Here is an 18,662-nt window from a genome sequence, read left to right on the forward strand (position 1 = left end):
GAAAACGGAGCTAGGGAATCCGTAAGGCTACCCTATGAGGAGCTGTCGGGAGGCATTCGCGAGTGAGATCCGGGCATTCCAGAGAGAGAGACATGAACAAGAGCAAGAGGAAGGAACCTGGAAGCGCGCAGGCGCGCCCTTCTCTCGCATCGCTCGCTTCCATCCACCACAGTTGCCCACTTGCGCGAGAAGGGTGGGAGGGAAAACAGCCAAGAACGAGGCTGAAGTCTGACATTGGGAGCACAGAATAGGTAATAGGGAAGGACCAGGCAGGCGTTGCGGTGAGGGATGACTCTTGTGGCTGTTTGTTGAGCAAGAGCCCGGGGGCACAGCATTGCAGAAGAGAGGCGGGGCAAGAAACAGTCCAGGCACCAGAATAAGAGTTTGTAGCATCGAATACCTACCTTTGCGGCATTGGATGGTTCTTGCCGCCTTGATTGGTCGCCTTGCGGCTTACATCGTGTTTGAGCAGTGTACCTACCCTTGGGAAGGTATTTAGTACCTATGCAATGTAAGCGGGAAAGCGCAAATGTGGTGTTCTTGTCATCATTTGGGTGGATCGTGGGGGTGGGTGGTTGCACAGGGCAGGACTCGCTTGGCGGGGGCCGCCTTCCCATCATTGAGGACTCAATTTTCGGTGGCTTCTTGTGATGGGTGACACAGAGTTGCGGTAAGAGAAAAGGCATCTATTGGGCATCTCCGTTCAAGAACTTGAACGACAAAGACGAGTCTTGGAGTCACTTGCCGTGGAGGCGCTCAGCCTCGATGACATTACCAGTCACCTGCTCTCAAAGAATGGCTGAGAGGAACGAGTGTGAGCTCAGGGTAGTAATAGAGGAACAAATCCGTCGTCAATTGAATGACAGAGCCTCCACAACGGACAATTTTAGGAATTTGCAGTATCATTCGAGTCGCCTGCCATAGGTCAGCTTCTTCAATCGCTAAAGAGCTTATGGAAATGAGCAGGCGGGCAGTGCCGCACATCTGCATCTCGCTGAGCCATTGAAGAGAGGCGTCTGGGCATTGGCAAGGAAGAGACGGCACAGGGGAGAGCGACGGTCTCTTGCCTCTTGGGGCAGGTGACTGGGAGGTTCATTTCCACCAGAGGCGACGAGCAGGCGAACCAATTGACTGCAGACGTCTTGGGAAAGGTACTAAGGCAACCGTTTTGAGGCTCTCGATCCCGGGAGTTTCGTAACAAAATATGTCAACCGGGTTATGGAACTTTATTGGTATTGTTACTAGGTAGTTTACTGACATACAAATACAGTTGCACCAATTCGGACTAGACATATGTCGTGGGATGGGCATTATGTTAAACTGACTAGACAAGTGACGACAACAATGACAGAATCAGAGTTAAAAGGCACCACATAAACGGTCTGCCACTCACCATTCGGCAACTCTCAATCTTCCACAACCTTAGCTTCACGGGAAAGCCGCCGTGCATACCCCGCCAAAAATGACTGCATCAAGCATCAGTTGTAAGACCATACCCATCAACATCCGTCCACCCATCCATCCAACCAGCCCAGCCCTACGATCGGGATCGCCCAGTCCCGCATCTCACCTCAGATTTCAGAACCACTCCCTGCTGTCCTAGACCAACCCTCATGAACCTCGTGATCGTCAACAGCGCACACTGCGAATACCCGTCGTGAGACCCTGCCTCAAGATCAGACTTTGGAGCCGCATTAGACTATGCCGACGAAATGCGGGAGCGGGCATTCCGAGTAGTCATGATGGGATGAACCATCCAGCCTTGAACAACATCAGCCAGAGAACTCTACCAAGCACTCTGTTTTCTACAGGAAAAACGTTCCGTCTTTCGAGTAACCGAATCAACGAAAATACGCACCAGCGCAAGTGCTCACGCAAAACAGTCAGTAATCAACCACTTCCAAAAAGCCTCCGCCACACCCGTATCCCGTCTGACTGTACCCTGCAGCCCAAACATCTCGAATGACTCCCGTCTTACTTACCCCTCCAGCAATGAACCTTACCTAGTCTCTCATCCAATCCACATCCGCCTTCTTTCCTCTCCCTTCCCAAATCCCTAACCTCCAAAATCTCCCGCACGAAGGCCGCCAAATTTCTCACGACGTAGAACACATCCACTAGCACCCAACTACCCACCACTGGCCCCCACAATCACACGCAAAACCCACCCGTAACCCACCACGATGCTTACCTGGGGCCATTCTCCCCTCCAATGCCTTCATCAACTCGCCCAGATCGTCTAGTTGGTTAGGATGATACGTTGTGGTTCTTCTATACAGCGATCCGTGTTGACGGCGGTTCGAATCCGCCTCTGGGCAGTCGAGGCTGGTTCACCTGAACCACTTTCGTTTTTTTCCCTCTTTTTAAGTCTGCATCTCGAGCGTTTCTTTTTTGGCCGCCCATCTTTCTTTCCTTCTTTTGCGTACATTCATGCTTAACTCATCCCAAATCCAGCCTCACTACAAAACCTGTCTCACAATCAACCACTCCCTTTGATGCGTCGCAGCCTAAACCCGTCACATCACGAGACCTCTCAGGTAGCTAGATTCTCAAAGGACGCCAAAGTCTCAACCTCCAAAGGGTAATGCCTACCAAATCCGACCAAATACCCCAAGGGTGGGATTGGCCGCGACCCGGTTCGTCTTGGCAAGCCTCCGAACCACCGCCGCCACCTAAGAAACTTTCCAACGCCATCAGCCGCAACACACCAGGCTCCAACCAATCACGCCAAGAAAGTGACCCCAATACCGTCCAAATTCGGAAGGAAAGGACACAAGGCCAAAATAAATAAATAAAGAACCTCAGCTACTACCTGCAAGGAGACTCGAGAAAACCTTAATTATCGAAAAATTAGAAACGCGCCATCTCATCATCCCGGGATAGTCATGTACCTACCTGCCCTCATTCAGCTACTGCGAAAGATTGCCGCTCAATAGTGTTATTTTCAATCCCCAGCCCTACATCAAGTCCGAACAGTGGCGCGGCAGCGGAAGCAGGGAAAGGAAGAGTCAAACTTGACTTCACCTTGTCGGAGCAAGCCCGAGACAGCCAAGACTGTTGTTCTAGACACGTCCAGTCACCGGATGATCCATCAAAACACATTGAGCTGATGTCAAAGTTGGCATGTCTTAATCTTGCCGCCCGTCGTTCTGACGGCGGTCTGTCTATTGCTTTCTGGTCGCTATGGTTTACGTACTCAAACACGACATCAGACATCGCTAAGATATGTGAATAAAAGAAATCAGGCACACAAACATGGTGGGTATTGCATCGTAGTATGCTCAGCGCAACATGCAAACCGGGCCGTTTGATTTTGTTGTAGTACGGATACTCCTGTTCCAGTACTGACTGCAAGCAGCTCTCATGCTGCGAATCTAATGCAGGTGGTTCCCTTTGAACCTGCACTGTATTTTCCAGACCTCGTAAACCCAAGGTGCTCAATTATGCTCAAACCAAGTAACGCGCGAGAAAACCCTCCCTTCCGCCTTCGCGGAGAACCCTTACTTAATCTTCCCCAAACAAAATACCGTGGTGCTCTGCGCACAGCTGGTCGAATCCCAGCCAATACACGGTCCCATTGTCGTTGGCAGTGTCTGACCAGGCACCGCCATCGTTCTCCCGAATGTCCTTGGGATATGGGTGTGCGGGATACCACACTCGGCCGTCAATCAGCTCAGGCATATAATGTTCCTCCTGCTGGAACCAGTTGATAGCGGAACGGATCAGAGAGCGGCCGTAGGGGAAGAACCACATGCGAGGCCAGAACACGTCCAAGGCTCCCTTCTCTCCGGTGACGTGCAGCAGCGGAAACGTCTGCTTGGTCACAATGTTGGCGCCGAACTCGGACTTGCGGATCAGCTCGTTCACCGTCGCGCCCATCGTTTCGTCCTCGGTTGTGTTGAAGATGCGCTTGAGCGACTTCATGCCGTCCGCTTGCATATGCAAGCTCCAAGGCACAAAGGTGGAACTGTTGCGATAGTTTTGTGAGATTTCGACCGAGTACAGGGGGCGGTCAAATTTGCGCCAGTTCACCCACTCGCCGTAGCCAGCCCATGTCTGGAACATCAGACTCCAATAGTCCATGGCGATGTGGAAGTTGTAGCTGTACGCGGGCTCCAACTCGGGAACCCAGCCGTCTTCCGGAGGCAGCATGACAGCGGCATCAGGATTTTCCTCCTTTTGCATCTGTATTCTCTCAAGCTCCTGCAACCCCCAGACGTCGCTCATGTAGAACTGGTCGCTCTCTCTGAACTCGTATTCCGGGTCGTACACTTCGTTTATTAGGTCGAGAGTGGCTCGGAACATCTCGCGGACCTCCTTGATGGGACCAATAATGGTGCCGCTGTTGAGCCATCGGGGGTGGTTGAAGGCCATATCCTCGCCAGTATTCGTGAGAGGGCCGAACTCGTGGCCGTCCATGTTTGGCACCGGAGGAACCGCCCAGCAAGCCGGACGCCGCCAGTCCACGGGCCAGCAGACCTTGTCCGCGCCGAAGAAGATATGTCGGCCCATCGGACCAGCCAGACTCTGGGCCCTCTCGGGTCCCAGCTGCTGGATGATTCGCTCGTCTTCCTTGGCCGCTGCCTTGAAATATCTCTCAATCAAGACATCGGGGCCAAACTGGAGAAGGACGTCATAGCCATCAATCATCATGAAGAGATCGTCGTTGCTGGCTTCGGGCAAGTCTTCGAGGTACTTGGTGACGACGCGGATCTTGGCCAAGTGGGACAGGGCAGCATCGTTTTCGCCGGTGCCGTTCCATCCTGCAATGACTGGCGCGCCGAAGCGGTTGGCGGTAGACGAAACGAGGGCGCGGCAGAACTGCAAGTTCGGGGCGCTGGCGGCGATCAGGAAATGGAAACGGCCGGTGCCTGCGCGGGCGGGTTTGGCCCCCTTGGTGGATGGCGCGGAGGATTTACTTCCGGTGGGGAGAGAAGCTGAGATGTCGGACTGTGGGAGGAGGCCATTGTCAGTACAAATGTCAAGCGCAAACAGCTACGACGGGTGTCTCAGAGTCCCGCATCGAGGAGTTCGGTCGAAGTTTCAGCCCAAGTCGGCACGTGGGTGCGCATTCTTCCTCTCCTGGGGGAAAAACTGCCCCAGTAGACGGGGGGCTTGCGACGGCGATCAAAAAACGACAAGAAGTTTGAAGTAACGACAGGAAACAAAAAAGAAGGAAAGAAGCTTACCCAGCTCAGGTTCTCCGGGTAGAGGGACTGTGAGAAGATGAGAAGCGCCGAAACGATGACGAAAGCGGCCAGCAGAACGAGTCTGCGGCCTTTCAGAGCCATCAACATGGGTGCGACTCGGGTTTCATTTAGCTGCCGGATTGGCTTGAGATCCAGGTTGGGCGATTTTGGGGGGTTGACAAGCGGGCAAGCGGGCTAGTGCAGTGCAGTGCAATGTTGGTTTGCGACGGCGGCGCTGAAGCGATATCCACGAGAGAGAGAAGAGGTCGAGCGTGCAACTTGGGGTATTAGAAAGACGGTAACGAACCAAATGAACACCTAAGGGCCGGCAGTAACGAGAGTAAGAAGGGAAAGTAGAGAAGAATATGCACACTCCCAGGACTCGAGGATCGTCGTCGTTGTTAAGGGGTTGGAGGGTAAAAGAAAGAGAAGGGAAAGAAATGAGTGGAAGAGGTCGACAGTGGCAAGAAATGCTAGGTGACAGATGGCGGATGGAGATGGCGGATGGAGATGGGCGGGGAGTTTTTTTCCCCTTGGGTTCAGGTTGAGGGCCAGGAATTGCCAAGGCCAAGTGCCAAAGTCAGTATTTCCAAGAGCTGTCAGGCCAGAGGAACAGGAGACGCCCGTTGCCGCTGAGAATGCTCCTTTCTTCCCACCCTCGTGGTCGAACCCCTTGGTCTCGGTATCGTCTACTTTTGTCTTGGTGTGCTGCTCTTCTCGGTAAAGACAGGCGTGTGGGTGGTCATGTGTCGACGCGGAAGAGAGATGGAGAGAGACACAGGCTGTCGACCGATACGGCTGTGACTTGAGCCGCACTGAAGTTTGAGTTGGTGAATTCCAGTTCAGGTACCTCTGGATCCTTGGGACAGATACGGGTAGTGGACTAGACTCCGAGAACGTCGATAGTCCTTTCGAGTCCGGGGAAGCAGCGGCGGAAAGGAAATTGGAAGCAGGGTCTGGCTAAGTGGATCAGCTGCACGGGATGATTCGCCCAAGATTGGATTGGACGAGCGGGAGTCTCGAGGGGGAAGGAAGAGGTCAAAAAAGAAGAATTGTCATAATACAGGACGGAATAAAAGGGAGGATTAGGGAAGAAGGAAGGACAGACCCGGAGTGACGACGACTCGGAGGAGCCAAGATTGAGCTAAGACCAAGGTACTTTTTGGTGGTTGATGACCACTGCACATCAGGTATCAAAGTATCCATAAGGTAACGGTAGTCAGGGCAGGTACGGATATTGGATTGTTATTGTTGCTGCTGCTGCTGCTGCTGCTGCTGCTGCTGCTGATGCGGCGGTGCGGGCGGTGTCCCAAATGATTACCTTACGATGTACCTCTTGTTCAGCGCATGGCAGGAAGGAAGGGATGGGTGGGCGGCACTAAGAGAGGAGGGCGTCGGAGCGGGAAGCAGCCACGCAGCCCCATGTGAGGTGCGGAAGGAGCAGGGAGCCGCTGGTGAAGGTGCGGTGCAGGTGCGAGGAAAGGTACTAATGCGAGGTACCTTCCTCGGATAGCAATTAGGGGGAGGCAATGTCCAGCGTGGCGTAGCGGGCGGGACGCCGGGACTGGCGGAGAGGGAGAGGTCATCTCACCGTCCGCCTTTCAACACTCCCCATGGAAGTTCCAGGTGCTATTTGGTTCATCAGGTCGGGTACGTGTTAATCAGTTTGACCGGCACATCAATCTCCTTTCTCATGGCACACATGTTTTGAAGAGTTGATAGACAGAGGGAGTCCCTGGCGTCCTGAGCGATGCGAGGAGAGGGACACGCACACAGACGTCTCAAAGTTGCCGTCCCGCCCAGACACTCACACACACTTTAGCGGTGGACGTCGCGGTGTCGCATGGCATGGGCTAGGCTTGTCATTGTTCTGTGTACGTCGGTACGCCAGTACGCGTGTTAGGAAATAGCCTACTGGGTCCAGTCGTGGGCACCCAAGGATCTTGGGACCATCGGAATATCAAGCCATGGGGAGGCACGGAGGGGGGGCGCTGACAAGGGCCGGATGGCATTGGCTAGCTCAGGGCCCGGCTGACGGTGACGGTCTGATGTTGGTGGTTCGGTGGGTGAGGTGGGTGATGACCCAAGATATCAGACTTGCCGTGTCGTCCGGCTTGGATGCTTGGTATCGCCGCATCGGTGCCGCATCGGTGACGGTTGAGACCTTAGCCGTGCTGCCTCTTGTCTTGTCTGCAGCCAGCATGGCGGGACTTGATTGACTGATTGACTGACTGCCTGCCTTAGCTCAGCAGTCTGCAGCTGTTTGTGCTACCTGCAAATACGCACAGAAGTTTTCCAAAGTCGTACACGGGAATACCCCGTACTGCTCTTCGTTAGAGTCAGACTCAGACACAGTGACAGACAACCCTCGTCCCTGGTGGCCTTTGGCTTGGCGCATTGCTTTATTCTCCTACCTTGCATCGCCGCTTGCCTTACGCACGGCAGTCGACAGGGAGCAAGCAACATGTTCTATTGCCAGAAAGACTCGCGACTTTTTCATAGAGCTGGAGTTGAGCACTTGGGGCAAGCCGCGAAAGGGAGGGCGCACTGTCCACTACACAGTAACTCCCGCCGTCAAGTGTGGCTGTCCCGGAAGAGCCGTTGCCAGTTGACCAGTTTTAGCACGGTAACTAAGTGTGTAACACAGCTCCCGCCAAGAGAGGCCGCGGCAGAGTGGCTGAATTTCCATGTTGTCTGAGATGGGCTACCGACCGTTGCAGACGCCACCGTCCTCGTCGATTCGTCCGTTGTGCTCCCTTAGTGCTTGGAGAGTCTTGGGGTCTTGGAGTACCTATCGTAAACAGGTATTGTCGGTACCTTACGTGTTATGCTCTTATTTCTCTCTGGGTCGATACATTGCACGTTGTGCGCCGCATCGTGGATGGATACCTACTCTGTCCTGGCTGGACGTTGATGATCTGGAATAGAGGCTGTAAATTGCGAGCGGCATTTGTATCTCCACGATGGTTTCATTGTGTGAATCTACCTGGCGCAAGAAGCGAAACTGTGGGTTTCCAATGGGAAAGAGATAAGATGCGAATTGCGTGCTGAGGTAAGCGGGGCCATGTTAATCTGCGATTCTGCGCAGTTGCACCTTCCGTCAGTGACCTCACAACGAAGAAAATAGAAAGATGACATAATGGCCCACGATACGTACTTTTTTACATCGAACTGGAAGTGTTCCCGCCGCCATCCTGAGGTCACACTGTCTCCACCGCATCCCGTCCGTTCCCCTTTTCCACTCCCACGGCGCAGCCACAATCCTCCTCCACCTCAGTGTTCTCTGCTGCAATTGCTGTCATGAGCCCCAGTGTCTTGGTTCGACGTGCTGCTTGTGCTGGAGCTGGTGCTGGTGCCATGCTTGGCTCGACCATACGCAGTTGGGTACCTACGACCTGCTACTGAGCCTTGCTTCTTGGTCCTCATTTCCCGCCCTGCATCTCTCCTCGGCCAGTCGCATCCAATGTCTTTGAAGTGTCAAGGCTGCTTCCCGCTCGGTTTTCCTTTGGTTTGCTTGCAGCACCGCGCGGCTTGGCTCTGTAGCCGTCCCTTATTTGCTGTCATAAACCATCACCCTCTCCACCGAGCTTCCACCGTTCCGCTCCTCCCTCCCCTAAAAAAGCCAAGGGAGGGAACCAAACCCAAAATATGAAGGAAAAAAGGCTGGGCATCGCCAGACTTCGGATTCATCGGCTTCTCTTTCTTGTCAGCACACTGCAGCAAATCAAATTGCGCCCAGCTGATCAGCCAACTCAATGATCCGAACACAGCATGTGCAGGGCAGCCTCCTCCTCCCCCTCCGTGCAGCAGCTGCAGGGCCACAGACAAGAGAGTAAGAGAAACATGAGACAGGCATCGCCATGCTGCCACGCGCACGTCTTTCTGCTGGAGCCCTGCCTAACACTTGTCCCTTACCTAAAGCTAGAGTGAGACCTGCCAAATAAACCTCCCGTGCCATGACAGAACACACGGTAGGGTACTTACTGATGATATCAATGGGCCGAAACCTGTGAGCAGCCGCAGACAGAAAACGAAGTATCCAGATAGATTGCCTTCGGTAACTACTGCTCTTCAGACTTCTCCGACAGCCCCTACATCATTACGGAGTATTCAACCTTTCGGCTCGCTCGCTCGCATCTCATCAAGCTAGATTTTCCTCCTTGGATGCTGGACCCTGCCTAGAGCCGCATTTAAATGAGATCGGCCAGTGATAATGACTCTCTTACCCACGCGCTAAGGAACGTATGTATACCTGAGTATTCGTACCGAGCACACAGAGCACTGGAGTCGCTTTACCCCCACTTTTCCGCCTGCTTTTTTGTTTTTGGCTTTTTTCTTGATATGAAGAAGGGACGACAGCTGGAGTCTCGGAGAGTCAGTCTCCAAAGTCTGTTTAGAAAGCTCGGGCATGCGCAAGCCTTGTAGCTTAGGTAGCTTTACGGGAATACCTAAGTAAGTTACGTAGGGTCTGAGGCTTTTTAGATCAAGAATTGATAACAACGCGACAAGATGCGGATTGCCAATCATGCACCAGCAGCAGCGGCCGCTCAACTGGAATCAATCACTCTGTGGAATTTCTCCAAGTGATCCCACATAGATAAAAACCAGACTTTGAGACATCAACAAGACCCGCCGCCTAAACGCAATTAAACGTGTTCTAGAGCTTGATGGACTGATCCAGCTTTTGCCAGTGATCACTGATGCTCCCAGACTCACCTTAGCTAACTCGAGCTTGCTCGCCAGCTAAGGTAGGTGTGCTCCAAAAAAATGCTTCCATTCCACTTTATCCAGGTTTCTTCATGATTGATCCCGCCGAACCCCGGCGGGGCACAGTCCCACGCAATTGGCCAACCTGGTGGCAGGTATTTGCCTTTTCCATCCCACCCCTTCTTGTTGATGTTCTCCCAAGTTCCCTACTCCAGTAGGTACCTACCGTCCCCCCGGTCTGCCAGAGATAATAGCTGCCCTTCCTCCAATTGAACCACATCCCCGGTCTCTCATCCCGCAATTACACTGTATCTGGCTCCTCTCCTTTATTAACTGGCCCCGTTTCGCTAGGTACTTGGCCATAGGATTCTTGTGGTTCCCCCTTCCCCCTTCCCTTGCCGTCCGGCCGCACCAGGATGAATCAGGGCCCCAGGCTTACGCGGCTGCCAAGGGTGGTTATGAGGGGCGCTCTTTTCTTCCCAAGACAAAGCTCAACTTCGGACGCAAAATCCCACCCGCCACCGCACTGTACGAAAGTACATCCCACCGCATATTTGGCCCGTCGGGCTTGTTCATCCCGCCCACCAGTCACAGAGCTCTATCCGTACGGTACCTACCACAGGTTGAGTGACTTTCACTCTTTCCCAGACCCGCGAGACCCTCCAACCACCCCCGCCAGTCTCCAGACTAGAAATGAGGATAGATGACGATGATGACCTGGCAGCCACTGATCGAGGATGGAGAGCTGCACCCCGAAGCCCTGTCCCCCCTCATCTAAACCACCACCACCACCTCATCCAAAGTGAGTGAGAGCGCACTCACCCCATTGTATAGGTAATTAACCCGTGAAAGCAGAGGATCCCGAATGGGAAACACGGCGACATCCGCTCTACTTTATGTAGAGCAGCCGCCAGCACGCTGTAAAACGAAGCGGCGTCACGGTGAGCCGGCCGGTAGGTAGGACACTGCACTGGAGTCTGGTGAGAGAGCCCGGCTACTAGCTGCCGTTTAGCTCAAACGGGCGGGCAGATTTCACGCACAATGTACATCACACACACGACGCCGGCGGCGGCCCAGCACCACCAGCGCCAGCGTTAGCACCAAAACGACAGCGACAGCGCGATCGACTACGAGAGGCCGTTCGAGAACGATGGGGTCGCATCGAGACTAGAGCAAGCCGAACCGGCCAGATTTTGCCGATGTAATTATCCCCAAACGCGCAAGCCTAGGTTTGATAGGCGGATTGGACATTCAGGCTTTTGAGTTCTGTTGTATGAAGTGTGAGAAAAAGCGTTGCGTACGTGAGCGTGTCCACGACGCCTTCTGTCCACTATTGAGTATCGCCTCGTGACAGAAGATGCCGTATCGCCCGTGGCCGTGGCTGAGTCCTGCTTTCGCTCCCTTTACTGTGGTAGACACGTCGTAAGCTCTCTCATATAAGGGCGGGGGCGATAAAGCGATAAAGCCAAAGTGTATGAGATGAGAAGCCGTGATGCCGGGTTTCGTTTCCATTCAATAGACTCGGGAGAAACCCAGACAGATCTGAGAGACCCCTTACTGCGCACCTGCACTGCTACTCTACGTACGGATAGTGGCGGAGGATCAAGTCTTGTTTCTGGCTTTTTCCTTTTTTTTTTTTTTTCTTGCTGTCTCGATGTGGTGTGCTCTCCTGATCCCCGAGCCTCGAAGTACCCTTACTGTTTGAGGAAGCTCCCTTGGGTTAGCCAGACCAGCCCAGGTACGTGTGTAATTTATCGTGTGCCGGGGCCGGGAGATGGTTGTAAGTCACCAGCTCGCTCACTCAGTCCACTTACTCATTCGCTCAATCATTCACTCACTCATGTCATTCTCATTCAATCACCATTGGAGGATGCATCTAATGTTTATTGTTGGAAAGTATTCCGAGTGAGAGTCTGGCAGTCTGGAATCCGTACTTCATCTCTTGTACACCGTAACGGCAAATGAACAAGAAGGGGGCTCGAAAAAAGGAGGACTGGCAGTGAGCAATGCCGCCAGCCGAAACGTCATTGATGCCAAGCGCGGAAGCGAGAAAGATGCCCGTTTGAGTATCTCGGCATCCTCTGCTTCCTCTTCTTGTCCTTCCACCCCGGTGGGTCATGTCTCCTCTGCCATGATCCATCCCTCCCTCCCCTCTCCACCCTGTGCCTGTCCTCAATCCCGTGTGTTCACTCTCTCTGAGATAGTCAGTCTCCGTACCGTGCTTCCCACTCCTATTCCCACCCTCACTCCCGTCCATCCTTCACCTGGGCTATCTGTCTTGCCGTGTGCCCGTCTCACCACTCACTTCACTCCCCCATTCCTTTTATCTCCACACGTCCTTTCAACCCTTCCGGTTCCTGTCGTTCCCTTTTCTAAAAACTTACCTTAATCCTGCCCTGCCCCCCTGTTCCCAGACCCTTTCTGAATACATTGCTGCATCGGATTTAGCTGACGCCTCGCAAAGCCCGCGATCCGAAGTCTTGGGTTCATCTACAGCCTGTTCCACTGAGCAAACGCCCTTGCCTTGTGCCTTGTACCTCCCGTCTCTACTATCCGCCCCCCCAATTACCACACCTCACACCTCATCTACCTCCCTCCATCTATCCAGGTCCCTATTTTCTCTTATTCTTTCTTCCTTCACTCATATTGTCAACCACACACTCCTTCGATCGCTCTGCCTCTCGTTTGGCCCTTTTTTCTCTTTTATTTACACTTTGTCCGCATCGTCCGCAGCCGTTCCTCCATTCGTCGCTTTTTAGTCCGATATTTTTTAAGCTCGACTACCTGACGCACGCCCGTTTGCCGCCCAAATCCCCCCCGCCCGCTCGGGACCGATCTACGTCGTGAAACCAGGACAGTCGTCAGCTTTCTCGACTTAAACCCCCCTAAGCGACAGGGAACTTGTGGACGAACACACGGTCTCTAAACAAATAAACGAAAGAGGATTCCAACACCTTGCGACGAAAACGTGGAAACCCCAAAAGGCTCAACCTCTTTTCTAACAACGACCCAAACGCCAAAAACCCACCACTTCCCACACCCTACCGTTCCGACGACGAACCCTTTTTGGAAGCAATGGCGGAATCCAGCAACCTCAAGAACGAGGCTCGACGGAGCGAGGAGGGCCACGGCCTCCTCAACGGCGATGAGAAGCGAATCGAAGAGAGCTACGATCTCGAAGCCAACAGCACTGCAGCCACCGAACAACAAGCCAACGCCGACAGAGTCCGCAACCCCGTCGAGTACACCATCTCACCTCAGGTCAAGTTTGGCTGGTTGAGCGCCTATTTCATGTTCAGCTTGGTTTTGACCCTCTACAACAAGTTGATTCTCGGAGCGGTATGTACATTGCCTCTATCATTGCATGCGTGAGCTCCGAATTCTCATCAATATCGTTGAGAAAACGAATGAGCAGCGATGAAATGATGGGGAAAAAAGCACCCTTTTCGATGAGCTTCCTCTAACTTTCATTCTAGTTCCCCTTCCCGTGGCTTCTCACCTCACTTCACGCCACGTGCGCGAGTTTGGGTTGCTACTGCTTGCTGCAATGCGGCTACTTCACCATGTCCCATCTGGGACGCCGCGAAAACCTCATTCTCCTCGCCTTCAGCTTGCTTTTCACCACCAACATCGCCGTGTCGAACCTGTCACTGTAAGTAACCAAAATCCTTCCTCTTTGGGCCTGTTCTGTGTTGCGCCGCATGATGGTGCGCATTCCGCCCGCACCTCCGCCGCCGCCGGAAGGGGCGGAACCCGAATAACTTGACGAGCAATCATGCTAATTCACTGCGCAGTGCCATGGTCTCCGTGCCATTCTACCAGGTCCTCCGAACTACCGTCCCCGTGTTCACGGTTCTCATTTACCGCGTTGTCTTTGGTCGCACTTACGAGAACATGACCTACCTGACGCTGGTTCCCATCATGATTGGTGCTGCTCTGACCACCATTGGCGAGTACACTTTCACCGACCTGGGCTTCCTGCTCACCTTTGCGGGCGTGGTGCTTGCTGCGGTCAAGGTACGTTATTTTGGGTTTGCTCATCTCCCGTCCATCATCCGAAATACAACGCTTTGTCGAGTTTGCGGAGAGTGGTCCCGGCGACTCCAATTGGGTCCGCCATCTCCGCCCTCTGCGTCCTCTGAAACTCGGCCAGCAAACCTTCGTCCCATTTACAGTGCTACTATCAATGCATTTTACAGTTACTAACGAACATGTTAACAGACCGTCGCTACCAACCGCATTATGACCGGCCCCCTGGCCCTCCCCGCTATGGAGGTCCTGCTGCGCATGTCGCCCTTTGCGGCTATGCAATCTTTGGCCTGCGCCATCGCCGCCGGCGAGCTCGGAAACCTCAACACCATGCGCGTGGAGGGTAACATCAGCCTCGCCACCCTTATCGCTCTCCTCGGCAACGGAATCCTCGCATTCGCCCTCAACGTTGCCTCTTTCCAGACGAACAAGGTCGCCGGTGCCCTGACGATGAGCATCTGCGGTAACCTGAAGCAATGCCTGACGGTTGGCCTCGGCATCATCGCCTTTGGCGTCGAAGTCCACCTCTTCAACGGCTCCGGCATGATCCTCACCATGATTGGTGCTGCGTGGTACAGCAAGGTCGAGCTCGACCGCAGAGCCCGCAAATAAACTGGCTCCCATGGATTGGCGAGCTGCGCATTTCATACTGCGCGTGTAACGAATATCAGTAACGGCCGAATATCATATAGAACCGGGCGCAGGCAAAGCCGGGTCAGCCTGTGAGGGTGTTGGGGTGTATCGGGAAGGCTTCTGGTTGTATCAACCACCGGAGCCGCGGTCGACGCCGTCCAACAGCCACGGAGCTACGGGACAGGGCAAGACGATCTGCCGCACATCGTGGCGTCGGGAAACCCGCATGGGTTAGGGCGGCGCCGGCGGAAGTCAATCAAAGCTGGCGTCCAAAAAAGCCGGTATCGCTTCCGCCTGCTTCCCCCCTTTCCGCTAAGGAGTTTCCTTGCCGACGCACCGCACTCTGGACAAGATGATGCCGCGTGTAAGATGGAGGAGCCGAGTGCACCGACGAAACAGAAGCATGCATGCCGTGGGCCATAGGGTTCGCGCATCGATTTATACCCTTCGCATGGAGTAAAGGAAACGGGCATAAACACGGGATGTTTTCATCAAAAAGGGCTAGGGAAAAGACTTCATTTGTCCTCTAGAAACCCTGGGCTTTTTTTTTCTTCTTTTTTTTTTTCTTCATTCACTTCTCAATTTACCGTCAGGTAATAATACAAACATTCAAAAAATTCAAAAAAATAATCTTATCCAATCTTCCCCATGCGTTTTCTTCTATGAGAGGTAGTGTTGACTGTTCCGGAGTGCTCACCTCAAGACCAAGTGTGATGATTATTTCCGGACTAGATGACGGGTAGTCATCTGCAAGACACCACCCCACGCGGGCACATCCTGTGGGCGGAGTGGGTGTGGTCGGAGTTGTTCATCCCCCCCCCCCCCCAAATTCATGCTGCCCTTTCCCCGAAAAGCCATCTGCTGCAGAAAAACCACATGCGCGAACGCTGACCGAGAAAACGCAGGCGGGAAAACCTGCTGATGGTGCCGTCATGTGAACTCGATTGGGACCCCACACGCACTACCTACTCAGCTCAGCTCACTTCACTCAGGTGAGAGATGGAGATTTGATAAACGCTGCTTCCATCCATCAACTCTTCCCACGGGTTTCTCATGAGTGTCAATTGTAATGTTTATTGTATAATGGCAATTTGGAAACCGCCTTGAAAGAAACCCCGATAAAAAGAAGAAGAGATAATCTACCTTACTAATGTCGATTGATACCCGACCCCGCAGAGATGACGACAATCTCGCCGTCGCGAAAGCTTCGAGACAAGGCCATGGAGGGTTTGCTTCGATGATACCGTCGATTCTATGCGATGCGGCAGAGATCAACCCAGTTCCGGGGTCAGGGGCCCGGGACGCGGATGGGCAAGGTACCACCGACGGCAAAGACATCGAGACCAAGGACACCGAGACCAGAGACGACGACGGCAAAGTCGCGGCGTTCCTGGCGAGGAATCGACTCCACCCCTCCGCCATCGCGGCAGCGCACGAGTTCGCGCAGGCAATGTTCCCCGGGTGCGAGGTCGAGAGGGCGCCGTTTCAGGGGTACTGCTCTTATACGCTGCTCCTGAGGCCGCTTCCCGGTGGAGCGGCGGGACGGCGGCGGGATAGCGGTGTTGAGGCCGGGGGAGGGGGGAGCGTCGAGAGTCAGAGCCAGAGCGAGAGCGGTACGAGTTGGAAGAGCGGCGGCAGTAGTGGTGGTGGCGGAAGACTCGTTCAGTTCCGACCTCGGAGGCACGGTGTTGATGTCGAGATGTGTGTCGAGGCTAGGGGTGTACTTGGGGATGGGGTCGTGCCGGGTGTGGAGGGGCTTGGTGTGTTAGAGGGGCTGGATACGACGGCAACTCGTGGCGGAAAGGGGAAGAAGGACGGGGAGTTGTGTGCGTATCTCCTGGAGAGGGTCGGCGGTGTATCATTGACGGGCTTCCGGAGGATATCTGCGGGTTTGGAGACGGATCCGAGAGCGTCGAGAAGGAGGCTTGTTGCGGATCTGGCTGTTGTCTTTGCGGATTCGTGGAGGGGGAGGCGGGAGGATTTCGGGGAGGGACGCGGACACGGGGGTGCGGACGGCAGAGGGCGTGTGGGAGGGAGTTTGGCGTGGCGGTTGGAGATTATGGGAAAGGGGTTGCCTTGTGAGTTGAGGGACGTTGTGAGAGATGTCAGGAGGGATCTTGGGGGTATCGAGAGGTTGCCTTGGGTTGTTACGCATGGGGACCTCGTGCCCGATAATATCATGGTTCATCCGCCGCGCGAGGAGGCAGAGGACGAGGGCGGCGAGGCGTGGGTGAGGCGAAAACTGGGGTGGGGGAGGGAGGAGAGGGCTGGCGGGCTGGTTGGGTTGATTGACTGGGCCGAGCTGGAGTGGCTGCCGTTCGGGGTGGGTATGTACGGGCTCGAGGAGGTGTTGGGGGAGGATGTTGTCGTTGGTGGGAGTAGCGATGTTGACTTTGTTGCTGGTGGGAGTGCTGCTACTACGACGGCAACGATTACGACTACGACGATGACGACGACATCAACGAGATTCGAGTACTATCCCGAAGCAGCCTCCCTCCGCGCACTCTTCTGGGACGAGGTCGGACGCGTGGTGGGTGACGAGGAGGTCATTCGCCGGGCGAAGAGGGCTCAGGTCCTGGGGGTACTGCTTTGGAGGGGCATTGCCTTTGATGATGGCGCGCTGGGGAGGGTCGTGGACGGGGAGAGGGACGCGTGGGACTTGCAACGCTTGCGGGCTTGGGCTTTCGAGGATGGGGGTCTCGGGTTGACTCGTGGCAAGGTCGAGGTTGAGGTGGTTCGTGGGGGGAGCGAGAATAAAGGTAGTAGACGGTTGTTGAAGAAGGTTATGGGATGGATGAGAGGGTGCTTTAAGGGGTTGTGAGATGGCTCATGTGGGTATTGGCTGAGTATAGAATTGGGAGACTAGACCATATATGGAGTTCCGGGTGATCTTTGAGGGTTTCCAAGACTTCGAGACGGATTTAATCAATTCATTTGGGCAATGAAGCATCATGAATGCCTTATTGAGAATGCGGTTTCGACTTCAAAGTACTCGCAAATGTGTACAGGAATCCCTTCTACTTACCCAATCCACTCGGCGCCCTTGTGAGCGACGTGACTCTGAGCCCTTTCGTCATAAGTTTTAAAACTTTTTGCTTTTTCAATATAGTTTACTCTCATGTTCACACCTTGGTTCCAAAAACTGGTCCAAAGTGAAGAGGAAGATGAGTTTAGGACGCCCCTTGCTTTTCTTCTGTGAATACGAATAGTAGAAACGGACGAGCTCCACGAGGCAGAGAAAAATCTAGCAATGTTCACGGCCTAGAGTGTTGATAAAAGTGTTCTGATTTCCCTCCTGTTGGCAGCATCTCTAGTGATAGAAAGTGAGTATACTATATGTTTGTAAACAAACGTCGACAAGCAAAAAAGATCGCGGATTTCACATCTCGGAGTTCACGAGTATTGATATACGGGCAAGAAAAAAGAGTTTTTTATCCCGATTTAGTCGTGACTTTAGGCGTTAGTATGTAAATGACCTCCTCTCCATGTCCCAGGCTCATCATCATTAGCACTACTAGAAAACCAAATCGGGGACTCTGAAAGTAGCAGCAAGGTTAGCAGTTCGACTTATCTAAACATGTTCCTACCCTTCTTGTCTAGAGATTTGGCAGCGCCTTTCCAAATGAAATTTGCCATCTGGACGAGTGGTCACCTAGGACTGAGGTTTTGTAGATTGTGCTTGTGGGCAGAGGCATCATTCATGTTACCCAAAGTTACGGATGGCTCGAAGACTCTCGTGAGAATGTTCCCCAGATACGTGGTTTTGACAAATTGAACAGAAACTGACGAGGGCCGAGTTTAATAGAACTGGCCAAGGAATTCCAGGTCTCTGGTCCTCTCATTACTCACTTGTCTGTGTAAGTGCCTTGGCTTTATCCCCCTACAATTCGAACAGAAGCGGTGATGAATCATGTTACTAGACGAAGTTATCCACCTCCTATGTCCTGTGTGATAACAGACGAACAAGAGGGCCGTCTCCTAAGATTGACGCATCCGCCGAAAATCCTTCAATGGCTGCATCATGAGCTTCTATGCCACTCTTCTCCAAGGTCTACGAAGCAAGTTTGACTGTAGTTACACTGTCACATAGTCAGGCCATCATCT

At 53.6% G+C, this 18,662-nt stretch overlaps 7 protein-coding genes across 7 annotated transcripts; 3 read left to right on the plus strand and 4 right to left on the minus strand.

The window, feature by feature from the left end:
- Positions 1 to 771: 771 nt before the first annotated feature.
- CCOS01_02694 (uncharacterized protein) lies at positions 772 to 990 on the minus strand (the record flags this gene model as incomplete). The annotated part of the gene is made up of 1 exon (XM_060450882.1): positions 772 to 990. One exon carries the CDS (start codon positions 988 to 990, stop codon positions 772 to 774), a length of 219 nt encoding a protein of 72 aa, XP_060319532.1.
- Positions 991 to 3,504: 2,514 nt separating this feature from the next.
- CCOS01_02695 (uncharacterized protein) lies at positions 3,505 to 5,297 on the minus strand (the record flags this gene model as incomplete). Its single annotated transcript, XM_060450883.1, has 2 exons — positions 3,505 to 4,950; positions 5,190 to 5,297. The coding sequence occupies 2 exons, from the start codon at positions 5,295 to 5,297 to the stop codon at positions 3,505 to 3,507; spliced, it is 1,554 nt and encodes a 517-aa protein (XP_060319533.1).
- Positions 5,298 to 7,209: 1,912 nt separating this feature from the next.
- CCOS01_02696 (uncharacterized protein) lies at positions 7,210 to 7,610 on the minus strand (the record flags this gene model as incomplete). Its single annotated transcript, XM_060450884.1, has 3 exons — positions 7,210 to 7,420; positions 7,476 to 7,512; positions 7,604 to 7,610. The coding sequence occupies 3 exons, from the start codon at positions 7,608 to 7,610 to the stop codon at positions 7,210 to 7,212; spliced, it is 255 nt and encodes an 84-aa protein (XP_060319534.1).
- Positions 7,611 to 7,893: 283 nt separating this feature from the next.
- On the minus strand, positions 7,894 to 8,548 carry CCOS01_02697 (uncharacterized protein; the record flags this gene model as incomplete). The annotated part of the gene is made up of 2 exons (XM_060450885.1): positions 7,894 to 7,980; positions 8,396 to 8,548. The coding sequence occupies 2 exons, from the start codon at positions 8,546 to 8,548 to the stop codon at positions 7,894 to 7,896; spliced, it is 240 nt and encodes a 79-aa protein (XP_060319535.1).
- Positions 8,549 to 12,027: 3,479 nt separating this feature from the next.
- On the plus strand, positions 12,028 to 12,285 carry CCOS01_02698 (uncharacterized protein; the record flags this gene model as incomplete). The annotated part of the gene is made up of 1 exon (XM_060450886.1): positions 12,028 to 12,285. The coding sequence occupies one exon, from the start codon at positions 12,028 to 12,030 to the stop codon at positions 12,283 to 12,285; it is 258 nt and encodes an 85-aa protein (XP_060319536.1).
- Positions 12,286 to 12,971: 686 nt separating this feature from the next.
- On the plus strand, positions 12,972 to 14,537 carry CCOS01_02699 (triose-phosphate transporter; the record flags this gene model as incomplete). Its single annotated transcript, XM_060450887.1, has 4 exons — positions 12,972 to 13,235; positions 13,373 to 13,548; positions 13,691 to 13,913; positions 14,118 to 14,537. The coding sequence occupies 4 exons, from the start codon at positions 12,972 to 12,974 to the stop codon at positions 14,535 to 14,537; spliced, it is 1,083 nt and encodes a 360-aa protein (XP_060319537.1).
- A 1,171-nt stretch (positions 14,538 to 15,708) lies between these two features.
- CCOS01_02700 (uncharacterized protein) lies at positions 15,709 to 17,757 on the plus strand (the record flags this gene model as incomplete). Its single annotated transcript, XM_060450888.1, has 2 exons — positions 15,709 to 17,292; positions 17,668 to 17,757. The coding sequence occupies 2 exons, from the start codon at positions 15,709 to 15,711 to the stop codon at positions 17,755 to 17,757; spliced, it is 1,674 nt and encodes a 557-aa protein (XP_060319538.1).
- Between the last annotated feature and the right edge of the window lie 905 nt (positions 17,758 to 18,662).

The sequence above is a fragment of the Colletotrichum costaricense genome (genome assembly GCF_030867565.1).
Source record: "Colletotrichum costaricense strain IMI 309622 chromosome Unknown Scaffold_2.1, whole genome shotgun sequence".
NCBI classification, from domain to species: domain Eukaryota; kingdom Fungi; phylum Ascomycota; class Sordariomycetes; order Glomerellales; family Glomerellaceae; genus Colletotrichum; species Colletotrichum costaricense.